This window comes from Emiliania huxleyi, assembly GCF_000372725.1.
Source record: "Emiliania huxleyi CCMP1516 unplaced genomic scaffold EMIHUscaffold_25, whole genome shotgun sequence".
NCBI classification, from domain to species: Eukaryota; Haptophyta; order Isochrysidales; family Noelaerhabdaceae; genus Emiliania; species Emiliania huxleyi.
In genome coordinates this window covers 1-19,852 of record NW_005200170.1, presented here as the reverse complement: position 1 = coordinate 19,852, position 19,852 = coordinate 1, and the positions used below count along the sequence as shown (strand labels likewise).

At 66.8% G+C, this 19,852-nt stretch overlaps 6 protein-coding genes across 6 annotated transcripts; 1 reads left to right on the top strand and 5 right to left on the bottom strand.

Moving 5' to 3' along the window:
* Positions 1–5,508: 5,508 nt before the first annotated feature.
* EMIHUDRAFT_463382 (hypothetical protein) lies at positions 5,509–6,922 on the bottom strand (the record flags this gene model as incomplete). Its single annotated transcript, XM_005778040.1, has 4 exons — positions 5,509–5,866; positions 5,939–6,071; positions 6,142–6,760; positions 6,909–6,922. 4 exons carry the CDS (start codon positions 6,920–6,922, stop codon positions 5,742–5,744), a joined length of 891 nt encoding a protein of 296 aa, XP_005778097.1. The 3' UTR covers positions 5,509–5,741.
* A 1,091-nt stretch (positions 6,923–8,013) lies between these two features.
* On the bottom strand, positions 8,014–8,491 carry EMIHUDRAFT_205735 (hypothetical protein; the record flags this gene model as incomplete). The annotated part of the gene is made up of 2 exons (XM_005778039.1): positions 8,014–8,121; positions 8,225–8,491. 2 exons carry the CDS (start codon positions 8,489–8,491, stop codon positions 8,014–8,016), a joined length of 375 nt encoding a protein of 124 aa, XP_005778096.1.
* A 636-nt stretch (positions 8,492–9,127) lies between these two features.
* Positions 9,128–13,289, bottom strand: EMIHUDRAFT_450338 (hypothetical protein; the record flags this gene model as incomplete). The annotated part of the gene is made up of 9 exons (XM_005778038.1): positions 12,818–13,289; positions 12,280–12,522; positions 11,659–11,800; positions 11,209–11,522; positions 10,898–11,041; positions 10,833–10,858; positions 10,573–10,711; positions 10,135–10,389; positions 9,128–9,214 (listed from the first exon to the last, which is right to left on the bottom strand). The coding sequence occupies exons 1-9, from the start codon at positions 13,283–13,285 to the stop codon at positions 9,128–9,130; spliced, it is 1,818 nt and encodes a 605-aa protein (XP_005778095.1). The 5' UTR covers positions 13,286–13,289.
* Positions 13,290–13,561: 272 nt separating this feature from the next.
* Positions 13,562–14,820, bottom strand: EMIHUDRAFT_205733 (hypothetical protein; the record flags this gene model as incomplete). Its single annotated transcript, XM_005778037.1, has 3 exons — positions 13,562–13,636; positions 13,710–13,752; positions 13,898–14,820. The coding sequence occupies 3 exons, from the start codon at positions 14,818–14,820 to the stop codon at positions 13,562–13,564; spliced, it is 1,041 nt and encodes a 346-aa protein (XP_005778094.1).
* A 361-nt stretch (positions 14,821–15,181) lies between these two features.
* Positions 15,182–16,971, bottom strand: EMIHUDRAFT_205732 (hypothetical protein; the record flags this gene model as incomplete). The annotated part of the gene is made up of 6 exons (XM_005778036.1): positions 15,182–15,276; positions 15,432–15,492; positions 15,690–15,893; positions 16,195–16,245; positions 16,331–16,435; positions 16,735–16,971. 6 exons carry the CDS (start codon positions 16,969–16,971, stop codon positions 15,182–15,184), a joined length of 753 nt encoding a protein of 250 aa, XP_005778093.1.
* A 1,618-nt stretch (positions 16,972–18,589) lies between these two features.
* On the top strand, positions 18,590–19,036 carry EMIHUDRAFT_49124 (hypothetical protein; the record flags this gene model as incomplete). The annotated part of the gene is made up of 1 exon (XM_005778035.1): positions 18,590–19,036. A coding segment is annotated over one exon (447 nt), but the record flags the coding sequence as incomplete, so codon positions are not given.
* Between the last annotated feature and the right edge of the window lie 816 nt (positions 19,037–19,852).

The window sequence follows — 19,852 nt, the reverse complement described above, 5'->3', positions numbered from 1 at the left end:
CGCCAGAGCACGGCCGGGGGCGCGAGCCGCCATCTTGGACTGTGAGGCGAGTATTTGCCACCGGGAGCTCGCCGCCGCCCCTACACCGCCGCCGCCGCCCTCCCGGGGCCAGATAATAGCCCAAGTCGAAGATTGCGCCCCGCCCTCGGTATCTGGGTGGCAGGCGGGACTAGAGAGGCACGCCAGAGCACAGTTGGGGGCGCGAGCCGCCATCTTGGACTGTGAGGCGAGTATTTGCCACCGGGAGCTCGCCGCCGCCCCTACACCGCCGCCGCCGCCCTCCCGAGGCCAGATAATAGCCCAAGTCGAAGATTGCGCCCCGCCCTCGGTATCAGGGTGGCAGGCGGGACTAGAGAGGCACGCTGGTGCAAATTAGCCCAAGTCGATGAGTGTGCCCCGGCCGGCCACGTGAAGTTCAGTCAAACGCCCCCCCCCCCCCCCTAACTCAACCAAGCTGCAGAACATGTGCGAACCAGCTATGACGCTCAAGGAGTAGGCGCGGAGCGCCGCGCGCGGAGCGCGCCCCGAGGAAAATTTTGAGGGTTGTGGAGGGCTAGATGCGATTTCTATTAAGAGTTTGACTCACACGCAGGAACCAATCGGCCCACCCACAGGCCCAATCTCGAGTGGCGGCGCTCCGCGCCTACCCATGCAGCGGCGCGCTCCGCGCGTGTTCTGCAGCGGCGCGCTCAGGGCATGGGCGGTGTGTGGGACCGCTGCGACCGCCAGGGCAACTGGGTCACTGCAACTGAGGAGGCTGTGATCGCGTGGAACGCGCCCTAGCCGTACCATCCCGTCGCCGTGCCCTTCATCAACCGTGCGCTCGAGAACTGTGGGGCGGGCTCAACTGGGAAGACCGCTTTCACCACAACGACAGGTCACGTGCACAGAGGGGCGGCATTGGAGCTTCGCTGCAGCGGGGTCTGGTCATGACGCGGAAGAAGGCAGAGACACAGCGTCTGCCAGCCGAGTGCTACAACGTCAGGCCGAAGCCGCGTGGCCACAACTGACTGCAACAGACTGTCTTCATGTGTCTAGACTCTACCGCGGTGCGCTCCGCGCACATAGGTGCCAGCGCGCTCCGCGCGGTATCTAGCCAGCGCGCTCCGCGCGTGTGTGTCTAGCTAGCGCGCTCCGCGTGTGCGGTGTCCAGCTAGCGCGCTCCGCGCGTGTCCGGGTAGAGCACCGGCGCGCTCCGCGCGCATGAGAATCCAGTGCTTATGCTCATAAGCACTAAAAGCTCGTTTCTGCAGCTTGGTAAACTCAATATTTCAATGAGAAGGTTGTGAATAGTGTAATCTTTGTTCTTTCCGTTACTTTCCCGACTTTTCGCCCGCGAAAATCGGCACATTTGGCGGGCCAGATGGACCACGGGTCGCTTACGATTCACGGAGACGTCACTTGCGTACATCATTCTCCTCCCCCCCCGCCCCCTCCCCCTCCGACCCATTAGCTACTAGCTTGCCGGAACACGTTGCAACCTCCCGCCTCGACCGAGTGGCTCTCGTGGCCACCATCCCGCGGAAGCGATATCCTCGGCGGTACACAGCAACTAACGAAGAACCTGCCACCAACCAGCCGGGCGTTCGAACGAGAAAAACGTCAGTAGTAGTCGTCGTCGTCGTCGTCTGACTCTGCCCCTCCCACGCCGCGCGCCGGGATGTGGGGCTCGAGCGACGCGTCCACCGACTCAAACTCGGCCCTCGCCTCCGCAACCTCAGCGCCACTAGCTTCAAGCGCCAGCGCGGCGCGGTGTCCCTTTTCGATGTGTGCGCGTACCTGCCGACAGGGGGTGCTGCGTGGGCCCTGGCACGTGGACACAGCGCGGCGGCGGCGGCGGCGCACCTTTAACGCAGCAGCGGTGCGCATAGCCTTGATCTTCTGAGCGGAGGCGGCGGTCGACATTCCCCGCAGCGTGTTCGCCACAAGCCGAAGCAGCCTGGAGGGGAGCAACAAGGGAGAGGGACGTGCGCGTTCCCTCCCTCTCACCGCCGTGGCAGGGTCTAGGGACCGAATCTCCTCGAGAGGGCGACCAGCAGCCGCTCGCCGAGCTGCCGCAGCTCATTCGGCAGCCTACGGAGGAGAGGTGGGCCTCGGTCGCCGCGAAAGGAGGGGGCACCAACGGCGCTGGGGCGGGCTGCAAGGGCGGGGACCTGTTCCTTTTTACCCATCTCACAGTAGAGGTGTCCGTTTTATTTATTATTTATTATTTGGGGTGGGCTGCCCCATCGCGTCGATGGCGTCCAACGTGCGAAGGGAGACGGGCTCGGCAAAGAGGGCGACGTGGTACGGCACATCCTCTTCGAGACGCTTGAGGGCGCGCTTGACTCGCTCCTCACTCGTCATGGTCCCTCCGCCACGAGCGGCGCCGGAGCCGCCGCGGCTGCCTCGTGGAGTCGACCTGCCTTCGCGCGGCGAGTCCGGCGCAGTCTCTTGTAGCAACAGCTCGGCCGACGAGAGACGCCCTGCGCACCGCGAGTAGTCCATTTCAGGACGCCTCCCGGTGAGAGTGCGCTGCTCTCATCAAGGTGGGGAGGTTGGCAAGAAAGGGATGGGGGGGAGGCACCTTTGAGCTGCGATGACCACGCGTCGACGTTGTACATTGCCTCGAGCCGTGACTGTGCCGCCTCCGCCTCATCAAGCTCCTCCTCCGAGAAGAGCAGCGCCCCTGGAGGCAGGGGAGAGGTGTGAATAGCGGTAGAATGACGAGGTGCGGTAGATGACGCTCGAGCGGGCAACGCGCCCCGCCGGTCCTCGATGTAGAGACGGTCTGCCCACGCCTCGGAAGCGCCCAGCGCGAGGCCAAGCGCCGCGAGCTCGCCGGATACGTCGCGAAAGAGGGCTACGAGCGCGTCCGAGCTGCCAAGCGGCTCCAGGTTGGCTCGCCTATTCGCACCGCCGCGTCCGATCTCGCCCGGCCACTGACAGCCCTGCGCGGTCGGCGCCGCACCGCAAAAGCTCGATCACGCGATCGCGCGCGTCACGCAGCCGCAGGTTCTGCCGTTTGCGAAAGGCAGCCTCGATCCCACCCTGAACCACCTTGGGCTGCCGGGCCTTGCGCGTCGGCGCCTCTGGCGCTGCCGCACCGATATACAGAGGCCCGGTCGACCTTCGCGCCGGGGCATCACGCGCAGCAAGAGGCCGCGGCGGTGGCGGCGGGGCAGGGGGCGACTGGGGCCTTGGCAAGGCGACAGCGGCGGCAATGGGAGCCTCGATAGCGGGCGGCGGCGGTGGCGGCGGTGGCGGCGGCGGCGGCAGCGGCGGCGGTGCCAGCGGCGGCGGCGGCGGCGCGGGTGGGGGCACGGCCGGTGGCGGCGCCGCCGCGGCCGGCGGCGCGGCGGGCGCTGCGGGTGGCGGCATCGTCTCCACGGCCTGCGAGAGCGCGCGCTGGAGCAGCGCGGAGAAGGCCGTGACGAGAGATTCGTCATTCTCGAGGTCGGCCGCGCCCAGGAGCGGCGTCGGGCTGAGCGCGGATGGCGCGCCAGAGGCGGAGGGCGTGCGCGCGTCCTCGTCGAGTGTGGACAGGCCGAGGGAGCTGGTGTCGAGCGCGCTCGAGCTAGCGCGGCTCATGCGGCTCACGTCGACCAGCGAGCAGAGCGAATCGCGCGGCGGCGCCAGCTCGAAGAAGAGGGACGGCTGCCGGTGCCTTGCATAGGCAAGGTCGTCGTCACTCAGGAGCGTGATGAGCGGAGGGTCAGCCCCGCGCTCGTCGTCGGCGTCGGCGGCGTCGCGGCAGAGCAGTCGCCAGTCCTCGCTGACGCCAAACTTGGCGCAGGCCGCCGCGTGCACCTCGGCGAAGCCCGCCTCGGTAGAGAGAGCGAGCACTCGGATCTCCCCGCCGAGCGAGCACTTGTGCCAGCAGCGTGGGTTCTCGGCATGCGCAGGCGGCGGAGCGGCCGGGTCCGGCGCCGGCCGGCGCTGCTGCTGCTGCTGCTGCTGCCGCCGCCGCCGCTGCTGCTCCTGAGACGTCTGCCACTGGCGGGCGGCGGCTAGCAGTGCTGGCGAGGGCCGGCGGCGCTGGCCGCTCCTCCCGTCGAGCGTCCGGATCCAGAGCTTGGCCATGTCGCGCAGCAGGGCATCGCCGAAGATCGCGGGGTCCGGAGACGAGTTGCTCTCCAAGATCTCCGTGGAAGAACCGGCCATTGGGCTGCCAGGAGCAGTGCACGCTCGCAAGCAGACCGGCTTGTAGACGCCGTTTCGACACAGAAGGTTGACAAAAGTGGCGCACAGGGCACCGGGCCCTTCCTTTTTTGAGCAGGTGTGCCGCCGCGCGAGCGACGCTCCGAGATCGCCCGAGATAGCGCGAGATCGCCCGAGATCGCCCGAGATAGCGCGAGATCGCCCGAGATCGCGCGGCGCGGCCCGAGGATGGGTTGGGAGCGATGGGGCGAACGTGTTCAGTGCGGGAGAGGGGGGGAGAAAGGGGCGCGTGAGCCGGACTTGTGAGCCGAACGGCTTTCATTTCTCTCTGCGTTCTTGCACATGGTCATGGAGTGCAAGATACTCGTTCTGTTGCCATCCCAAGCTGTCACTCCCCTTTCTCCCGGCCGGGGTGGGGCGCGCGCCCGCGGGGGGCGGCGGGTGTGCGGGATGTCTGTGGGCCCGAGAGCGATATGCCATGTCCGCCTTGCGTTTGTTTCATAACATGGTACGCTCCGCGTTGAAAACCGTTATCGTGTGGTTCGCGCTGCCATCAAAAATAATTTTGTGTGGGGGAGGGGGGGGGGGGAGGGGGGAGGGGGGGAGAGGAGGGAGGGGGGGGGAGGAGGGAGGGGGGGGGAGGACGTTGTGGCGGAAGATGTGCTTCGAGCGAGCGAGAAAGACGAAGGCCTATCAGGCGGATTTGAGTGCATGTTGTACATGTACAACAACATGTACATGTACAAGGGGGCAACGCGTGCAGGGCGAGAGGGCGGCTCGACACGCCTGCTCCGCGGCCTCCGTGTTGGTGCTCGGAACGAAATGTAGAGGGTCCTCCTTGGTGTGCGCGAGATGCTTGTACAACCCGTCAAGGCCTCCCTCCGTGTCGAGCCGGTCAATCAGCACGCCGACGTCAGTGGAGCGCCGACCCGGCGGGCAGCCGCTCATGGACGCGACGGGCACGCTCAGGCACGCCAGGTGGGAAGTGGTGCATGCCGCTCAGGAGCGCCACGAGCTCCTCCTCGGTCTTTAGAGGATACAGGTTCGCGGCGAACTCGGTCATGCCAGAGACTAACGAGGTGAGCTCCATCGCGGCGCGCTCATTTAACAAGGAGACGCGTTCTCCGATCTTCTTCTCCGATCTCCAATCTCCAATCTCGTGGGGGAGGCGTGTCAGGGGGGGGATCGACGTCCTTCCAAGGGTGCTCTTTTCCTTTCACACCTTCAAGCGGATCTCCACCCTTTTCGCGCCATTTTGCAATCTCCCGAGTCGGCCACACGATTCTCGAGGCGCCTTTGGCGCGAAGTCAACATCTCCGTCTCCGGCCTGAGATCTCGAGGTGCCGATGGCGGCAGCTCAAGATGAAGAACAAGATCTTCTCTATCTTCAGTTAAAGATCTCTGAGTTTTGTGAGAGATGCTGTGTGTGGAAGATCTCTGATCGGCATCTACGATCTCCACTCAACAAATCTACTGGTGTCCCGCAGAGATCTCGATGTATGTTACCTTCCTCTGATCAACCCCAAAGAGGATACCAAAGACTGGGCTGGGCCTCAAACTTGCTCTCACAACCGCCATCCCACTCTCTCCCCGCTCTTCCGCTACCGCCTCGCCGCCTGCGCTTCCCGCTCGCTCAGCAGCTTGCGCAGCGAGCGCACCTTGCCCTCCGCCTCGGCCAGCTCCGCCCGCTTGCGCTTCAGCCGCTCCGCGTCCTCCGGGCCCCACCCTATTCGCAGCGGGACGGCGTGAAGAGAGACGCGCCGCCGGGAAGGGGCGCGCGCGAGTCGGGGGCCGCCACCGCTGCCGCCGCCGCCGCCGCCCGCCTCCGTCGGCGGCTCGTCCGTGACGCCCGACGCGGCCTTCTGCAGCTTGTCCTCGATCTGGCGCGACACGAGGACGGGGAGCCGCGGCAGCCGGTCGCCGAAGAAGTCCTGTTCGCACAACTCTTCTTTATTCGGCGGGCCGGCGCTTCTTGCTGTGGCCGCGAGCCGCGAGGGGGGCCTGGTCAGTCATCAGCCGGCGCACAAACTCGCCGATGGTGGTGGCGGTGGCGGGGGTGCCGTCGATGAAGAACTGGTCGTCGTCGCCGAGGTACGGCTGGAACCACGCCCAGAGCTCCTTGAAGTCGTACAGCCCGAGCCGCAGGTAGAGGAAGCCGATTGCGCGGATGTAGGGCGAGTCCGGGTGGCGCAGCAGCGACCGCACCTGGTCGCGGGTGAGCCGCAGCAGGAAGAGCTTGAGCAGCATGGTGTAGGCGATGCCGGGCGTGCCCGCGTTCGACACGCCGCGCACGGCGCTCTGCATGCCGCTGGAGCGCTTGCCGTGCGTGCCTGGCACCCACGGGGTAACGTACTTGACCTCGTAGAAGATGGCGTCGACGACCTCCCCAAACGTGGTGAGCTTGGCGAGCTCCCAGAACCGATCGCCCATCCGGATGCCCTCGAGCAACATTGGGTTGATGTTGAACGCAGGAGCGCCGTGCACTGGGTCGGCAATCTTGACGAGCGGGACGACGTCGGCCTCGTGCGGGCCCTCCTCGTTGGGCTCGGCGTACTCCTGCGTCCGGTTCCCGCCCGCCGGGTCCTGGCGCACCGCCTCGAGCCGGCCGGAGAAGAAGTACCTGCGCGGCGCGACGGCGCACGCGTCGGCGGCTGCCACGGCGCCGGCGCGGCGCGCGGCTCGGCGGCGGCCGAGCCGCGCCGGCCGAGCCGCGCGGCGCGAGGCTCGAACCGCGCGGGGAGGAGGCGCGCGCGGGGAGGGCGTCGCACTTGTTGTGCGTCATGGATGAGCCAGAAATAACGCACGGGCCCTCAGCGGAGCTGGGAAGAGGACCGCCGCAAGCGGCGTGGCGTGGAGCGGTTGTGCATCCCTCCGGGGGCCCCTCTGCGCCGGGGAGGCGTTGTTGGAGGCTAGGACGCAAGCGTCCGTCGCCCTTTTCAAACTCGGGGCCCACTCCGCTACGCTCCGACCCGAATTTGGAGGGCCTAAAAGTTTAAGGTGTTGCTGCGCAAAAGGGGTCGGACACCGGGCGCAGCTCATGCTAAGAGCCAGAAGAGGAGATAGAGAGAACAAGCACCCTGTCCCGTTATTGCGTACATACACCAGTACATACACCAGGGAGAGGGGGCGAGCCAACTGCACACAGTGGACGGGGAGTCGACGACGCCGAAACAAAAGATGCGACGCCGCAAACGAATGGAGGGAGCGCCAAGGCAGTCAGGAGCCCGGAGGGCATCCTCCAAGAGACACCGCGCCGAGAGAGAATCGTGGGAGGAAGATGGGTGAGGGAGGGTTTCTGAACGGTCGCGCATGCACAGCATGCCGGCTTACTAAGAATATCCCTCGCCCCGGAGTGGCCAGCTGACGGTCAGAGTTCGTGGTCGAATTGTATAAACAATGCTTGTAATCACGATCCGATGCGAGGACGCAAGTCCACCAAACTCGGCCATTCCAACGGCCAGACCGCTCGCTTAAGGCTGATCGGCTAGACGAGCGGTCTACCTCCGACGGGGCTGTTGCAATAACAGAGGAGGCCTAAGCCGAACCCGCCGGGCCGCTGGCGGGGTGACGGTAGACCTCACCACTGCGACAGCCCCCTCCCGACGGGGACACCACCACCCTCGCCCAGGGATCTACAACGCTGTCTCAAGGTCCGACCTGTGGGCTCTGCCTACGCTCGGCACCGGGCACCGCCTCGGTATACAAAATGCGCCTGCGGGCGGACCCTTACAGATCACAGATCACATACACCAACAAACACCACAAAACGCTCTCTCTCTCCTGTCCTCACTCAGGGGGGTCACAACTACCAAGTCCCTCGACTAGCTGCCACAGGGCGCAGCTGCCACAGGGCGCAGCTGGAGACGCTCCCCCTCAATCGGCATCCACCCCCACCCGCTCCAGCCCCACTTCTGCTGCCGAGAGAGCTGAATCGAAGCAAGCAAGCCATTGCATCTTGGCGTGCTCCTGGAGCGCGGCTTTCTGCGGCCACGAGCACGGCGGAGTCGGCGTCGTAGCGCGCATCGTTCCCGCTCATCGCCCATTCCTCCCGTGACGTGTGTCGGCCCCGATTCGATGTCGCCACCTTCATCGCCAACGAGGACTCCCTCGACTGCAGGGGGCTCCGGCGCGGGGAGGGACTCCGCCTGCTGCGCTGGCCGACTGCGCCCTCCTCCTCCATGGGATCGATCCGATTCCGCAGCGGCGGTGCTGCGCGGGAGGCGGCCGCGGGCACGCTGGGCTCGATCAGCGGCTTTCCCCTCAGGTAGCGCGAAAAGCACGGATTTGGCGGATTCTTGGCTTCAATTTTACGAAAGTCTTGGCACCAGCTGAAGGCTTGCACGGCCGACATCGCCGGATTCGTGCACGGTATTCGGATTTTGGCTATTTGCTCGTGTGGGGGGATATCGCAGATTTGTCAATGGTACCGCGTCTGCGACGCGGGCGCCTTGCGGGCAGAGCCCTTAGCCACCCTTTTTTTTATCTTGCGCGGTCAAAACAAGAGTGGCGGCCGCCGGTCTGGCCCGGGATGTGAGGTGACCGACTGTTCTTCGCCTTCCTACATACATACATACCGACTGCACTCCAAGTGCTCCAACGCCGTCCTCCCATCCCTCCTTTGGCTTGTCCATTTTCTTTCTTTTCTTTCTTTACAAGAAAGAGACCGAACCAGACCGAAGGTTCATTCACCCTGAGGGCGGGGGACGGGGCCCTGGGGAGCCGGGCAAAGTACACATTACTCATTAGGCAGTCGTGTATGTGCGTACGTGACGTGTGGTGTCGCGTCCGTGTCCACTAGCTCCGAGTAGAGGGGGTGGCTCTCTCTGCTCGAGCAGAACTCTGCTTCGGTGTGCAAGTCACACACACAAGGTGTGGTGGGGACCCCGCCCAGGCGGGGGATCCAACTAAAAGCCGTAGGGACAATAAGCTCGCATACAAGTGCTGGTACGCACAGCTCGACGCGTACTCGAATGCTGCCACTGTCATTCTAGCCGGCGAGCGGCGGCGTCACAGCGTCGACTCTCACATCGCGATGAGACGCACTGCTTGCCCAGACGCGCGCCTCGGCGCGCTCCTGTGGGGCAGGAGGAAGGCCAGCGGTCGTGCTGCGCAGGCCCGGCCGTCTGGCTGAAGGGAGCAGCAGCTGGCGCTCAACAGCAGCGCTGGCGAGCGGCGCAGTCACACCACACTCCCGCCACGCGCTCGGGCAGGGTGGCTCCGCTGGTCCCCCCCGTCCGGTCGTGGCGGCGGCGGTAAAAAAGCCGGCTCGGGCTCGCCCTCGCCGTCGCTCTCAGGCAAGGGGGATGTCGCAGCGTCCTCCAGGCGAAGACGCTCCGCCGCCGCAGCAGCCTCCGGCTCTGCCGCCGCAGCAGCCTCCGCCGCCGCCGCCGCAGCAGTCTCCGCCTCTGCCGCCGCAGCAGCCTCCGCCGCCGCCGCCGCAGCAGTCTCTGCCTCTGCCGCCGCAGCAGCCTCCGCCGCCGCCGCCGCAGCAGTCTCTGCCTCTGCCGCCGCAGCAGCCTCCGCCTCCGCCGCCCTCTCCGCCTCCTTCGCCGCCTCCTCAGCCGCCACCCTTGCAGCCTCCTCCTGCGCCGCTTTCTCAGCCTCGGCTCGGGCGGCCTCCTCCAAAACAGCAGCCTCCGCCTCTGCCACAGCCGCCTCTGCGTCAGCCGCCTCTGCCGCAGCCGCCTCGGCAGCAGCCTGCTCCTCGAGGTGGGCCTTCTCTGCGGCCGCCGCCTGCTCCGCCGCCACCCTCGCCGCATCGGCCGCCACCACCTGCTCCGCCGCCGCCCCCGCCGCCGCCTCCGCCTCCGCCTTCACCGCAACCCAGGAATGGGTGGCTGCTTCTGCCCCGTCAGGCAGGGAGATTGGCCCGCCCGGTGGCGGCGGCGGCAGCACAGCCTCCTCGGGCTCGCCCTCGGGCAAGGGCGCTGCCAACGCCCACTCGGGGAGGGAGATCGCTCCCGAGGACCTCGAAGGCGGCGCCGAGGGCATGACCGAGGGCACGACCGAGGGCAGCGGCGGCGGCATGGGCGGCGGCCCACTTGGCCGGTTGAGCCTCCGGTCCGGAAACATCCTCTCCTCGTCGCCCTCTTGCCTCGTGGATGCTACCCCACGCGTCGCGCGCATCAGGATGGCTTCAGCCTCCCCGATCGGCGTCGCGTCCCCCTCGTCGGCCCAGCACGAGGGCGGCCGGTCAAGCACGGGCGAGGACGGCCGTGGCACGGACTCGACGCGCACTCGCCCGCCCACCTGGGGAAGCAAGGGAGGCGAGGTAGCCGTCTCCACACACGCAAGGGGGGCGGGGGGGTAGGGTCCACGGCCAGGCAGCCCTCGGGCCCTTCGCGTCCACAGTGGAGCGCGCGCGGCGTTGACAAGTGCTCGCCCCGGCGCGTGTGCGGCACGGCGTGTGTGTGTGCGGGGAGCGGTGCACACCTGCCGTGTCACCACGCCGCTCACCACCCTCCCACCGGTCAGCCGCGCTTGCACGTGCCGCCCGACGAGGCCGCCCGCCGGACTGGCTCGGGTCGCGTCCTCGGACGCCGCCTCGTCTCCTTGCTGCTCGCCGCCTAACCTCGGAACGTCTCGGATCATCTCAGGATCATCTCATCGTTCGCCTCGTCATGTCCCCGCTGCTCGCCGCCTCCGCCAGCGAGCGAGGCGTAGGCGCGCCCTGGGGCGACCCTAGCGCGCACCGACGCGAAGGTGCCGAGTATGGCGCCTAAGAAAGAAAGACGGGGTGCCACAAACAAAGAAGTACCCCCGCAAGCAAGTGCCGAGAGAGCTCGGCGCCCGCGTCGCGGACGAGCGTCGCCTCGGCGCGCCGCCTCGCCGCCTCGCGCATCTCGAGCGTGTCGAACGCCTCTGCGCGGCTGTCGAAGATGGAGGCGAGCTCCGTGTCCACCTGCCGAAATGACCCGAGATGACCCGAGATGGCCCGAGATGGCCCGAGATGACCCCGAGATGCGAGCTCCTTGCCCACCTGCCGAGATGACCCGAGATGACCCGAGATGGCCCGAGATGGCCCGAGATGACCCCGAGATGACCCCGAGATGCGAGCTCCTTGCCCACCTGCCGCCGCTCCTTGCGCACGCGCCTCCGCTCCGCCCGCCGCCTGCGCCACCGGCGAGTCTTTGCGGCCAGCGCGGCGACGGCCGCGAGCGAGCACAGCACGGCGGCGGTGGTGAGGAGGGTGTCGAGAACTCGCTCGCTCACGTTGACGCCGTAGTGGTCGTTCCCGAGACGCAGCTCGCAAAACAGCCGCCCGCCGTCTTTGCCGAGCGCGCACTGCTGCGGCAGCGGCGGCAGCGGGCAGCGCAGCCGGTCCTGCGGCAGATAGCAAAGCTGCAGCGCCGTCGCGGCGGAGATGCTCGCCGGCAGCGAGCCTAAAAGAGGAGAGCCCCCAACCTTAAAGGGAACACGGTGGGGCGGAGAGAGATGCTCGCCGGCAGCGAGCCGCTGAGTAGCGTGAGGGAGAGGTCGAGCTCGACCAGCGCGGGGCCTAACGCCAGGGAACGCCACCCGCGGCGTGAAACAGAAACACGCGGCGCACGACGAGCTCCACCGGCGTGGGGCCGAGGGCTGTGAAGAGCTCGGCGGGCAGAGTGCCGGAGATGGCCGCGCTGGAGAGGTGAAGGAGCTCGAGGTCGGAGATGCGGCCGAGCTGGAGGGGGAGGGTGCCTGCAGTACGTTGCACTCTCAGAGTATTATAGGCCGCAGAGAGATGCCAGGCGACCGCAAGGCAGAGAGATGCGGCCGAGCTGGCAGGGTGGGGAGGGGGGGGGGGGTGGCGAGGGTGCCGCTGACGCGCGTGAGCGACAAGTCGAGCGCCTCGAGGTGGCGCAGATCACCTGCGGTGCCGACATGACTGAGGCTGAGATGGGATCACGAGGATGGATCGAGCGGAGGCGCGGAGGTCGCCAAGCTGGCGCGGCAGCGTGCCGCTCAGAGGTGTGCCTAAAAGCGAACAGCGGCTGGCGTGCAAACAAGAAGGACTTTTGCGGTGCGGCCAAGAGGCGCGCCTCGCAGCGTCAGCTCCTCGAGCGCCGAGCCGGCCTCCCCGACAGAGAGGGGAAGCGTGCCGCTGAGGCGGGTGCCTAAAGAAGAAATGCGTCGCCGCCGTACATGAAGAAGTGGCCGGACCGCGAGGCAGCCGCTGAGGCGGGTGCCGGAGAGGGCGAGATCGTCGAGGAGGGGGAGGGAGGCGAGGAGGCCGGCGGGGAGGGTGCCCGACACGTTCACCCGAGTGAGCTCGAGCACCTCGAGCGCTGCCAGAGAGAGGAGCGCCGAGGCGGGGAGGGTGCCTGTCAGGTGTGCCGCCGCGGAGAGCCGCAACTCACGCAGCTCCGCCAGCTCCGCCAGCGCGTCGGGGAGGACGCCGGGCGCCTGCGGAGAGGGGCGTGCGGGGTGGAGACGCAACGGCGGGGTGGGAGGACGGGACCACTGAGGCCCGGCGCAGCGTGACGAAGAGAGAGGGCTCGCGTCCCCTCTTTGAGACGTGGGGCGACGCCACGGCGGGGATGGGGCCGGGGACAGGCCCGACGTCGCAACCATGCGCGGACGAGGCGGCGGGGAGGTGGCATCCATGTGTGCACGCACGGTCCCCCGTGCGCACGCAGGTGTGCTCCGTGGGCCGCGGACTCTGACAGAGTGCGGCACGCGGCAAGAGTGCGGCACGCGCCAGCTCGGCGCCGACGAGGTGCAGCGACGAGACGGCGAGGGCGGGACCCTGCATCCAGCCGCTCGCATTCCGCCACCAGCCGCCAGAGGGAGAACCCTCGCCCGCCACCTCGCAGTGAACGCCGCCGCGCGAGCAGCACCACAGTGACGCCGCGGAGCCGGTGGCGGACGCGGGGGAGGGCGGCTTGTTGCTCGCGCGCCGGGGCGGCGGGGGCGGCAACGCGCTTGAGAGGAGCTCGACCGCACCGCACTCGACGAGCCGAGGCGGCGAGGGCGAGGGCGGCGGCGGCGAGGGCGGTGGCGGGGAGGGTGGCGGTGGGGAGGACGGCGACGGAGGCAGAGGCGACGGCGGAGGCAGAGGCGGCGTCGGAGCGGGCGGAGGGGAGTAGTTTGGCGCAAGCGGTGGCGAATGGTTCCCGATCGGTGGCGGCTTGGCTACCAGCAGCCATATTGAGGACAGCGAAAGCATCGCCACTGACACACAGGGAGCGCCGTGACAAAAAATATTAGGTGAGCGGGGGGAGGGGGAGGGGACGAGCGGGCAACAAGCATTGAGGTGGACGGAAGGCGGCCAATTCGAGCGGCCTTGCGGCGACGCGTGGGGGCTGCTCCGGCCAGGCGGGCGGGCGCCCGTGAGGCCTGAGGTGCTGGTGCATGGGCGACTTCGTGGTAGTAGCGAGCAGGGCTGCGGGCTCACGTGGCGCACGCGTACAGAAAAGGTGAGCGGGTCTCTTTTCTTTCTTTCTTAGCTGTGACCATGTGCGTTTTTTGGGGGATGCAGGGCGTGCAAAAGGTCAAAAACATCAAAGGTCCAAGGCGGCTAGGGACGGGAGCGCCGAACCAACACCGCAACCATGTGCTAAAACCCAGTACCTTCGGCGCTCCACATGCACATACCACATGCACATCACATCATGCACACCAACGTAGTTGCTCCTAGGCGAAAGACGTGACTCACACCTTGGTCTCCGCATCTACGGGCTTGGCCACAGGCTCCGCCCCGGCCTCCGCCCCGGCCTCCGCCCCGGCCTCCGCCCCGGCCTCCGCCCCGGCCTCCGCCGGCGAGGCAAGGGCGAGGCACCCTCCGCAGATGGCGAGGGCAGGGATGGCGAGGGCGGCCGGGTCAGGCAGCGAAACGAAACCTGCCTGCAGCGCCGCGTAGGCGCCCAAGCCGGCCGCAACCGTGGCCGCGATGGGCGGCAGCGCCGCCGCCGCCGCGTCCTTAAGGCTCGCCAGCGCCGCCTGCGCGACGGCGAGCAGCACTGCTGCGCCGATGGCGTACGGCGCCGCGTCAATGAGCGCCACGCCAAAGGAGGAGGAGAGGAAGCCTAGAGCAGCGTTCCGAGAGGGCTCAGGCATCGCCTCCACCCACGGAGCGTGCCCAAGCAGGGTGTTGCCGCTGGTCCCCTCGACGACCTCTCCCGCCGTCGGAAGCTCCACAGACGTGAGCGTGCCCGCCAGGTCCAGCGAGGCGGGGTCCTCCAGCGCGCGCGACGCCGCCTTGGCTCCCTCGGCCACCACCGGGATGGCCGCCTTTGTGCCTTCGACCACAACTGGAGCCGCGACCTCGACGCCCTTCCAGCCCAGCTTGAAGAGACCCGTCGCTGCGGTGCCCGCCACCTGCGCCGCCGTGCCCGCCACCGCAGGCGCCGCCCTAACCGCGGACTCGAGTGCCGGAGCGGACGCCTCTGCAATCGCCTTGGCCTTGGCCGCTAGCTCGGCGGCGCACTCTGCGTCGCAGAGAGGAGAGTCGGCGACCATTTTCACAGGCGCGGAGGCGCGACGCTTTCGAGGCCCTGGCCTCGACGGCGCCTCTGCGGTCGGCTTGCGCATCGGGGCCCGTAGGAGAGCGCCCCGCGGGTCGTCTGTCTTGCTGCGAGTGAGCGCCTCCTCAAAGACGTCTGGCTCCACGAGCGCGGGCCCGCTGATCGGGTGGTGCGGTAGCAGGCACGCGTTGGGCGAGAGGCCGAGTCCGAGGGATGCGCTGGAGCAGAGCTGCAGCATTGTCCCGACATGGATGCCTCGCGCGCATGCACTGTGAAGAAAAACCTTCGGGGATGCCTCGCGCGCATGCACACCATCCCTCCCTTGGGTTGTCCAGTTCCTTTCTCTCTCTCTTTCTTATGCAAATGTGATGTGGCTCCCCGGTCCCGGCTGTGAGGCCAACCAATGACCGCACTCCTGGTGCTCCATCCAAGGCTCTCTGGCCCTGGTACTCACCGCCCGGTCTCCATGTTGCGTTGTGTCTCTCAACTCGAAAGTGCTACACATGCATGCAAAACGAAGACTCCAGAGTGAAACACTCGTCCGCTTGTGTAATATCGCGTCGGCGTCGGCGTCATGGTCGGCGTCGTGGCGCGCACCGCTACAGCGACTGCGAGATGCCCTCCGGGCCCGCCCTGTCGGCGCGCGCGTACAGGGTCACTTGGAAGGCCTTGAGGCGCGACTGGAGCTCCGCGCCTATTTCACACGGGGCCGTGAGAGAGGGGGCGCCCAGCCAGGGAGCCAGGCTGTCGCCTGGAGGGAGGGTACTCTGGCGCCGGCTTCCCCTACACCTCTCGCTGGAACTTCGCCACACTCGCTGAATCTCGCCGGATCTCGCCGGATCTCGCTACATCTTTCGCCGAGCAGCCGGTGCCGCCCGACGGCCGAGAGGTAGAGGGAGATGGGCCCCGCCTACTCTCGGGTAATCTCGGGTGAACTCTCAGGTCATCTCGAGAGGCAGATGGAGATGGCTGGCCCCGCCATGGCGGGAGGCATGAGCGCGAGCCTCGTGGCGCCCTGAGGCAGGGTGAGGTCTCGGTAAGGTCCGGCGAACGCTTCTCAGCTCACAGGGAGGTGGGGCAAGGGCCAGGCAGCCCTCTCATCTCCACCCGGACAGGCGGCAGCTGTGGCACACGCCATCCAAAGGGCGAGGCCCGGCGCGCGTGGGGAGAGCTCGAGAGCGCCTTCTGCACGACGCCGTCGCAAAAGGCGATGTAGGTCGACAGCCCTGCCAGCCACTGCTGCAGCCTGGCCGGGACGATCTCGCCCGACTGCGGGTCGATGGGCGCGCCCGCCTGCAGCACGTTCTCCACCTGCGCGCGAGACACACCGCCCAGATGGAGCGAGATATACCCGAGATATGGCCTGGCCAGAGGGGTGTTCTCCCGCGAGGGGCAGTTGGGGAGGAGGGGCAGGCGCGATTGGGTGGGGAGGGGGAGTGGCAGTCCCTGTTTCAGGCAACACGTCTCCAGACGCCCGTCGCTTGGAAGGTTGCTTACGACACGTGGTGAGGGATGGGGAACGCGAGAGGGGGTCGCCCCCCGTGCAGAGCGTGCGGATGAGGGTGAGTGTGTGTGCTCCTTGCTGCTAGCTACCCCGGAGGCTTGAGTCCACCTGCGCGCGCCGCATGATCTCCTCGTTGGAGAGGATCCGGATCGCCGCGTCCTGAAGGAAGAGTGACACAGTTGAGGTCTGTGCACTCCTCCTCGCTGGAGTCTCCTCGCTGGAGACGGGATCCGGAGATCGCCACGGCCTGCTGCCGCGTGTTGCCGAGGTAGCCCCTCTTCTTGCGCGCCTTCGAGCCCGCGTCGTTCTTCCGGTCGGCCACCCACTTCGAGGCGGAGCCGCGCAGCTCCTCCTCGTACCTACACGCAAGACTCGGTGCACACATCACGACTCACCGGTCCGCCGCACCTCGAGGCGGAGCCGCGCGAGCTGCTCATCGCACTCGACAAACTCGCTGTGCGACGCCCGAGCGCCGCGCTCGAGGTGCGTGGGCTCGCGCGCCCGTCGCGGCGCGGAGGGCGCCTCGCCCGCCGCGCGCGCCGCGACCGGCGCCACGCCCACCGCCGCGCCCGCGCTGCCTCCCAAAGCCGCCGCGACCGCCGCTGCGCCGCCCGCGGTGTTGGCGGCCTCCGCCGAGGCTTTGGCGACCGACGCGGACGCCTCCCTCTCCCAGTCGCCAGCGGTGTCCTCGTCCTCGTCCAGCATCTGGGCGAAGCCGTGTTCTCGGCCTCGCGGCTTGCGAGAGAACTGCGCCTGCTCGGCGGACTTGGCCTTGGCTAAACGCTCCGCTTTAACCCGCTCGCTGAGGTCGGCCTCGAGCTCTGCGCTGAGCTCGGCGACCGGCTCTGCGGGTGCGGCAGGCCCGGGGCAGCAGCAGAACAGCATGTGTTTGTCTGGAGACACCGAGACGCTGCAAAAAAGAATTTCCCGACAGGTCGATCGTGCAGGTGGGACCCTGTCCTTCTCCCACCCCTTTTTGGGGGTGTGTTTTATTCTTGTTTATTCACTGGCAGCAGACTAGGGACTCGAGTCTCGAGAGAGAGAGAGAGAGAGATTTGAAAACCAACCAGAAATCACGACTCCTGCACGACTCTCACAGTGATTATTTGGGCTCGGCAGCTTGTCAGCCCTAGCCGAAGCTAGGGCGACTCTCCCTCTTTGACTCGGTAGTTGTGACCCCCCTGAGTGAGGAGCAGGAGAGAGAGAGAGCTTTTGTGGTGTTTGTGTACACGCACTAACGGGACAGGGTGGTTGTTCTATCTAACTAACTCTGATACTCCCCTTATAGCTCTTAGCATGAGCTGCGCCCTGTGTCCCACCCCCTTTCCCCTTTTTGCGCAGCAACACCTTAAACTTTTAGGCCCTCCAAATTCGGGTCGGAGCGTAGCGGAGTGGGCCCCGAGTTTGAAAAGGGCGACGGACGCTTGCGTCCCAGCCTCCAACAATGCCTCCCCGGCGCAGAGGGGCGGCCCCCGGAGGGATGCTCAACCTTGGAGCACTTGGAGTGCAGTCATCAACCGCACATCCAGGGCCAGGGAGCTCAGAAGCGCACCCAGCGGGCCGGATGATTGGAACCGCTCCACGCCACGCCGCTTGCGGCGGTCCTATTCCCAGCTCAGCTGAGGGCCCCGACGTTATTTCTTTGTGTGCGTATTTTGTGAGAGAACCACGGGAGTGGCGAGGGCGGGGCGGGATGGGGCGGGCGGGGGAGGACGGACTTCGTTTCGCGTCACGGCCACAGAAAGAGCTCGCCGCCGCCGCCGCGGCGATGGCTGCCAACCAGCGTTCTCAGAACGTCGGCCAGCAGCACCCCGTCGCCGTGAGCGTGCGTATTCGTCCAGGAGGCTCCGCCGTCGCGCCAGCCGAGGGAGGCGGCGTCACATGCGGTGGCAACGCATTCGCGTTTCCCGCGGCGGTGCTCACAGGCTCCGAGCAGGCCTCCGTGGACGCGCTGCTATCGGAGCTGACGCGCAAATTCATTCAAGGCGGCATCGCGTGTACCCTCATGGCGTACGGTCAGACGGGCTCCGGCAAGACATACACCATGCTGGGCCCGCCCGGCTCGCTCACCGAAGCCTCGCTCGAGCAGGCCGCTGGCGCCGTGCCGGCTCTGTGGGGCATATTTCCGCGCGCAATGATTGCGCTGCTCGCCGCGCCAGAGCTTGCCGGCGCGACCTTCCACGCGAGCGCTGTCGAAATTTACATGGAGCACGTGTATGACCTGCTCGATGCGCGCAAGCCGGTCAAGGTCGGCTCCGCGAGGGGCGCTGGGCGCGGCACCATCGTTGTGGCGGACATGGGCAAGGCGCCCGTCCTGTCGGGCCACGCCGTCATCGTGGGCGGCTTGCACCCGAGCGGCTGCAGCTGCTTCCACTGCTTTCAAAAGACAAAGGGGCTGGTCGGCCCCGCGGCAAGGAGGCACGCGGCTTCTGCTAGCAAGACCGCGAGCCAGGGCGCGTCCTCCTCGAGGAAGGGCGGCGACGAGTTCGGCACGGAGGGCGAGACGCAGTGGCCGATCAAGTCTCCGACGGACATCGCCAGGCTCGCGCGTCTGGTAGAGGCGGAGCGAGTCGCGCACAGCCACGCGCTCAACGACCGATCCTCCCGCTCTCACTGCCTGATTAGAGTGCAGTGCACGCACGTGGAGAGAGGCGGCAGGTCGCAGAAGCGCACGCTGCTGTTTGTCGACCTTGCGGGCTCTGAGCGCATCGCCAAGAGCTTGGCGGCGGGCCCGCGGCAAAAGGAAGCGGCCAGCATCAATCAATCGCTCACGGCCCTCGGCAGGGTGGTGAAGGAGCTCAACGAGCGGTCTGCGCACGTCTCGTACCGCGACTCGGCGCTGACGATGCTACTGCGCTCCTCCTTTGACGGGCCGTCGTGCACCGCCGTCGTGGTCAACGTGGCCAGCGAGGAGGCGCACGCAGAGGAGACGATCTGCTCGCTGCGCTTTGGCCAAGGACTCTCGAGCGTGCGCACGTCGGCGGCGGTCGCCGCGCCGACGGACGTGGGCGCAAAGCGAGCGCAGGTGGCGGCGGAACTGGCTGCGGCCCGCACGCGGCTCGATGAGCTGGCAAGAACCGGGCAGGCGGCGCATGTTGCTGACGACGCGCCGCGCGAGGGCAAGGCCGCGATGACGACCCTGCGCAAGAACATCGCAGCGCTTGGCGAGAGGAAGGCGGAGGTGCGAGCTCTCAAGGCGCAGCTCGCCGAGGCGAGGGCAGCTGGCGATGGCGCGGAGCAGGAGGTCCTTGCGAGGCTTGTGCCCGCGAGAGCCGCGCACGACAGCCTCGCGGGCATCGTCGCGCTTCAGAAGACCATAAAGGGGCTGTGGGTGCCCGCGAGCAGCGCCTTCCAAAGATGCGAGACGCAGGTGATTGCGCTGGCCACGCAGCTGCAGATGCTCAGCGTGGGTAGGGAGGAGGGAGACGGTGGGTAAGTCGGCGTCCAAGGGCAATGAATTAGATAAATAAAACCGAGGACATCTACAAGATCCCTCACACCAAGATCGTCCTATACTCTTTCAATTAAAGTGATGGTTGGTGGTTGGTAGGAACTCTTTCAATTAAAGTGATGGTTGGTGGTTGGTAGGAACTTCCTACTCTCCTGCAACCATAGTCCCTCAAGTGACAATGAAGGCCACTCTCAAGCCCTAAAACATGAAAATGTTAGAGTTGTTTGGTATTGCTAAAAATCTCTCAAGCCCTACAAGCACCAGATCAACGACTTGGGGAGGGTTGACATCGTGATTTAAGCGGAAAAATTCTTT